Source organism: Vitis riparia, chromosome 18, assembly GCF_004353265.1.
Source record: "Vitis riparia cultivar Riparia Gloire de Montpellier isolate 1030 chromosome 18, EGFV_Vit.rip_1.0, whole genome shotgun sequence".
NCBI lineage: Eukaryota > Viridiplantae > Streptophyta > Magnoliopsida > Vitales > Vitaceae > Vitis > Vitis riparia.
The window spans coordinates 29921159-29927201 of NC_048448.1; the positions used below are offsets into that span (position 1 = coordinate 29921159).

Sequence of the window (6043 nt, forward strand, 5' to 3'; positions counted from 1 at the left end):
TTTCTTCTCCTCTCCAAAAGAAAATACCCCTCCCTCTGCCTCCGTCCTTCAAAAATCTCCAGCTTACTCTCCACTCTTTCCTTTTCCTCCTAACTTTCTCTCAAGCTTCCCTCACTCATTCTCTCGTTATCTAACCTGCCGCTCTCTCTATCCCTCTGGTTTTTTCCTCCTTCAAAGCTATATTCCTTCCCCTCTATGTTCTCAGCTCAGTTTGTCTTGCCTCTCCCAGCAACTCTTAGGCTCCTCCTCTCTGTAACAAAAAAAAAAACTCCCTTCCCCCTAAAGCTACCTACGCTCCTCTCATCCTCTCTAACAGCCTCCTCTCTCTGTAACCAGCAACAAAAATCACCAAGCAACCCAACACGCTCTCAAACCTTTCTTGCTTCTCAAGCTACCTACGCTCCTCTCTGTAACCAGCAACCCAAAAAAAAATCCCCTCCCTCTAACGACCTCCTCTCTCTATAACAGCCTACGCTCTCCCTCGGAATATTCCATAACACGTGTCATCCGCTCATTCCATCTTCAGCCCAACCATCATCTCTCCTAACAGGCAAGATGTGCAATGTCTGATGGTCTCTCCAAAGATGACACGTGGCCATCTCAAAATAACATATAGAATTCATAAAATTTATATCCATATCCCATGAATATGCAAAATGAGTAATACTTTGAAATGGTTTATTCCGACAACCCGAAACTCTTCCAAATTATAGTTGCATGTTTTCACACAAGTACTGTAAAGATGAACTAGTTTCAACGATACCATAAATACATTTTAGGGTCTTTAATGCAATACCATTTGGCAACAGATCACAGTTAATTCCAAGCTATGATGTCACCTCCACTTGTCTCCGACCCACATTAACAACCAGATTGTGTGTTTCTATTTCAATTACAATGATATTTTCCTCATGCTTTGCATAGTGTCCCAATAAATCAATAAGAGAATTTAAACTGAAAAACGAAAAAGAAAAATTTAAAATAGAAGTACACTTTGTTTGGTTGGTGAGAAAATGTCCAAAAAGGGATTGAATTAAAAATTTATGATGTATTAGTCCCAAAACATACAATCCATATGAAAACTAAACAACTTACTTGCAGCCTACCAAAGCCTCAGATTAGCATGTCAATAATCCATATGAAACTTTTCTCCTTCCTGCAAAGTATACACACTGGGCTGCCATTAATGAATCCCAATCAAAGCCTGAACCAACAGGAAACCTCGTATAACTAGCATGAGAATCAGTTACTAGCAAACATCAATAACCATACCTTTATCATCAAATCATAGATATATACCAACCTCTTGTCACATTCCAAAGAAGATTTCTGAATTTAAAGTGTTCTTCCTATCTTAAGTTTGATTGCTGATTCTTGATGTGGGAAAAATACATGTTACAATCCAAATCGATTAGAGTGGGAGTACAAATCGGAAGATTTTGACTAAAATTGGAAATCTACTCAAAATAGGAAAACTAACTTGCCTCTATTAACAAGAATTTACATGGCTTAATTGATAAATATTGAGTCTTTGCCTGATCTGATGATTGCTGCATCTTCAGTTAATTGGAATATTGTGCATAGACTGGTAAAATCCAAGGCTGAAAGCGTTCAACTGTGTAGTTTTCTGCAGTAATTTTATTTAACAAAATGTAACAATGGACTCAAATTGTTTTGAAATTACTTTGAAACAAATCCTAATAAAAAATTCGTTCTCCAACAAAATGATTTCGGATAGGATTTAAGAATCCTTGGTGGATTGGAGTCAAGGACTCGAAAATAAGGCTACAATTTTTTGTTTGAACAGAAAAATTGGCAGAAAGAAAACAGATTAATGATACAAATATTGTAACGACCCGCACCCAACCATGTAGATATTGTCCGCTTTGGGCCTAAGAGGGCCCTCACGGCTTTAAAACGCGTCTACTTGGTTAAGAGGAGCCTCTACATATATAGCGCCAGGAACTTGCTCCCTTATCCGATGTGGGACATCACAAACACCCCCCCATGCAGACACAACGTCCTCGTTGTGTCCCATGGGATTGCGGGGCCAAACAGACAAACACCCCTTACGGGGCCAAACAAACCCCCACACCGGGGTCAGGGATCGGCTCTGATACCATTTGTAACGACCCGCTCCCAACCGTGTAGATATTGTCCGCTTTGGACCCAAGGGGGTGTTTGTCTGTTTGGCCCCGCAATCCCATGGGACACAACGAGGACGTTGTGTCTGCATGGGGGGGTGTTTGTGATGTCCCACATCGGATAAGGGAGCAAGTTCCTGGCGCTATATATGTAGAGGCTCCTCTTAACCAAGTAGACGCGTTTTAAAGCCATAAGGGCCCTCTTAGGCCCAAAGCGGACAATATCTACATGGTTGGGTGCGGGTCGTTACAAATATAATAAAGAGTTGACTGCTTTAATCCCTTTGCCATATGATCCAAAATAGAGATGAAGGTGAGCCATCTATAAGTGGACAGGAAATCTATTGTGTAGTCATTTTTGTTGGAGTTCACGAATAATCTCTAGCATGTAAAGTCATCTGTGCAGGTGAAAATCATTTGGTCCAACAAATGCTTTTTGAAAAATTCAGCTAACTTGCCATATATCATATCATTTTCACTTGATCAAGCCCTCTGAACAATTAATTAATTCATATTTTCCTTCTAATATCTAAATATATACAATGCGTATAATACTTAATTTACACAATGAAGATGAAATAAAAAGAAAAATTAAAATTCAATGATCCAAACCCAAGATTCACGAAGGATATTTTGGTCTTGCAAGATTTTTTGCTACAGTTGATCTGAGGATTCACAGGCAATTAAACTTTCTTGATATTGTTAAAATATTATTGGAGTCGTTGACCTTATATTGCAAAGGACACTTCACCCTTGTTTCTGTTACCCAATTTTTTTTTTCCAGCAAAAAAGCTTAATAGTGGTCAATCATTCATGATATGTAGAGAAATCTCCAAACTCTTGTTCATGCACTTCATCAATGGCTTACACAAGTGCTCAAAAAGCTTTCTGTTCCTCCTCAACTTCTGTCTGTCCATGGAGGTACGATGTTTCCCTGAGCTTTAGAGGCAAAGATACCCGTTTCAATTTTACTGATCACCTTTATACCAGTTTAGTTCACAAAGGCATTAAAAATTTCAGAGATGATACACTTAAGAGAGGAGAAGAGATTGCTCCAGAAATCTTGAAAGCTATCGAGGAATCAAGGTTTTCTGTAGTCGTATTCTCAGAAAACTATGCTAGTTCCGGATGGTGCTTGAATGAGCACGTGAAGATCATGGAGTGCAGGAAAGAAATGGAACAACCGGTTGTGCCAATTTTTTATCACGTAGATCCGTCCGATGTCCGAAAGCAGATGGGAAGTTTCGGAGAAGCATTTTCCAGGTATGAAAAAGATTCAAAGGAGAATGTACGAAGTTGGAGGTAAAGATATATAGAAACAACGAAACAAGGCCTTATCTTAAAGACATTAAACACATCAAAAGATAAAGCTCATCAGAACAGCCCACAATTCACTCTCACACTGAACCCCCCACACCAAAGCCATAAGCCCTTACACTGCCTCGTCCACAATCCCACTCTTTTTTCCTCTCCAACGAATGCAGGCAAGATATCTGCAAATAGGAACATAGCTCCCTTTATGTGACCATCAATTGATCTTGAAAATTAAGGAGAAAACAGGCCAGCTACAGGTGGAGGAGAAAGTCCAGTGCTAATTTGTGGATTCTGGCTGTGGGAGTGAGGGAGGCAGCACCCTGATTAGTAAAAAGGGTGGTTTTCAGACAGGCGATAACTGGTACCGGCAGTGGAGATGATCACTTAAATCCTCAGGTCAGTGATGATTGCTCAATTTCAGATGAATCAATCTTTATAAATTGGTGGAGAGAAACAAAGGTGATATCCACAGATAAACAGACTTTCTTAGAAAGGAGTTTATATGGATATTTTGGAACATTCAAATCAAACAATCCAAAAGTTTTGGAAGCTGGATGAAATATCATGAATAATGGAGTTATCAACGGAGTATGAGCCATAAATTCCATTTTCACAGGGTTTCTTACCCAAACACTACTTGTATATAAGGCGAATAGCACACTTTTTCACCACACAGTCAAAGACTTCAAATGAAGCCTTAATATGATTCCATTCTTTAGGATGACATCTATCAGCTCGAGCATGTGGTCGGTATGCCAACCACACGTGATCTGTACTGTTGTTGCCCCATTCTTGATCTGACTCTGGAAATTCATCTACACTGTCCTCGCCACAACAGTAGAAAAATGTGAAATTCTTCAATTCACACAAGATTTCAGGATTTAGCTGAGGCCTTTCAGCCTGTGGTGCAAAAACAAGGCACACGGTAAATCCCAAGAAGTCATCGTTGTAACGATCAGGATTTTTCAGCTTCAAAGTCACTGAAGATCCCGTCACCTTATGGGTGACCCAACAGTCTGGAATTGTATTCCCAGGAAGAACGATAGAAAATGCAGATTCCGGATTAATCTGCCATCAAAATTAAAGTTTATCATGAAAAAGAGAGCAAAGTTCTGCCTTGAAAATAACAAAGTTTAACATGGGAGAGAGAAACCTTGATCCTCTGTAAAATGGATGCTCCTAGTCTGGTGTTCCACGATAAAGTTCCCATAGAAATGCAGTTGTATGCATCTACTTCTTGGATACTTGAAGGAAGCTTTAGAATTTCTTGAAACCTCTTGCAATGCCCCAAGTGAAGAATTCTTAGCGTCGGAGGTAGAATGATGACTCCTGGTATGATAATAAAGTCATTTCCAGTTAGATTTAACTTTTGCAATGACAGTAAGCATAAAAAAATGACTGGGGACTGCCCTATCACATATATGGCATTTGCTTAGACCTAATAGTGTGCGAAAACAAACAAAATAACAGTATCTTATACTCACTTCTATAAGTTCGACTTGCCATCAGGTTTACTGAACTTTGCCGTTCCTCCCAGTCACCTAGCAATTTCTCAAGTCTCGAACAACCCGCGAGAATAAGAGTTTCAAGAAATTTGAATTTACAAATGCTCTTTGGAAGAGTATTAAGCCTTTTGCAGTCTTTGAAATTCATCAAAGAAAGCTTGTTCAGATTTCCAATAGATGGGTCAACCTTAACCAAACTTCTACAATCTTCAAGAACCAGTCTCTCCAAATTTGGCATCCTCGAGAAGTTTGGGATATTTTCCAAGTGTTGGGAGTGACTAAGATTGAGGGTAGTCAACTTTGGAAAATGAATCTGAAGGAGAATTTTTATCGAGTAAATTAGCTTTTATTTACATCATCACTCATCTTAGAAACAGGCACATGTATAAAAAAAACCATAGCAATCATACCTCATTCCCGGTAATTTGTTTTAGGCAGCTATATGGCATGTTGAGTTCAAGAAACTCCACTGCCTCAAAATTTGGAGGATAAGATTCTAGTTGATATCCATGCCAATGGAGGTACCTTAACACAGAACAACGAAGTCCAAAGTCCGTAGAAAGATTCACTTTATAATTCTCCTTTCCATCTATGCAATCAGAACCCAAGAAGACTTTTAGCAATTTAAGTTCAGTCATCTTTTCAAAGGCTTCTGTAGAAAAATCTATATCCTTTGATTTGGATAGGTCTAGGGATATGCCTTCAACTTCACGTATCCCCTACAAGAAAGAGCCACAATAAGTAAAACAAAAATTTTATGTGTATATGTATCAGTAAATAGTTTCTTAAACTATATAAACATCTAAGAATACATATATTTATGAAAAAATACCTTCTTTGTTCTCAATAGGCGTTGGATATTCATATGATCCAAAAAGCGGCAAGGTTTGCCTGCTTCCCGAACAATTTGCCAGCCCAATTCTTGTATTATACTCTGCACCCATAACTTTCTTTCTGAAACTGTTATGAGGCACCTATCAGTTAGAACTTCTATTCCTTTTTCAGCAGAGAAATCATGTTCATTCAGCATTTTTGCAACAAAATCTTTGTGCTCCCCTTTGAAGAAACATGCAACATCAA

The 6043-nt window shown here is 38.8% G+C and overlaps 2 protein-coding genes across 2 annotated transcripts; one reads left to right on the plus strand and one right to left on the minus strand.

Moving 5' to 3' along the window:
• The first annotated feature begins 3003 nt into the window (after positions 1-3003).
• Positions 3004-3782, plus strand: LOC117905673 (disease resistance protein RUN1-like). The gene is made up of 2 exons (XM_034818555.1): positions 3004-3407; positions 3695-3782. The coding sequence occupies exons 1-2, from the start codon at positions 3004-3006 to the stop codon at positions 3780-3782; spliced, it is 492 nt and encodes a 163-aa protein (XP_034674446.1).
• Positions 3783-3873: 91 nt separating this feature from the next.
• Positions 3874-5056, minus strand: LOC117906132. Its single transcript, XM_034819090.1, has 3 exons — positions 4943-5056; positions 4612-4787; positions 3874-4526 (listed from the first exon to the last, which is right to left on the minus strand). The coding sequence occupies exons 1-3, from the start codon at positions 4962-4964 to the stop codon at positions 4092-4094; spliced, it is 633 nt and encodes a 210-aa protein (XP_034674981.1). The 5' UTR covers positions 4965-5056; the 3' UTR covers positions 3874-4091.
• Between the last annotated feature and the right edge of the window lie 987 nt (positions 5057-6043).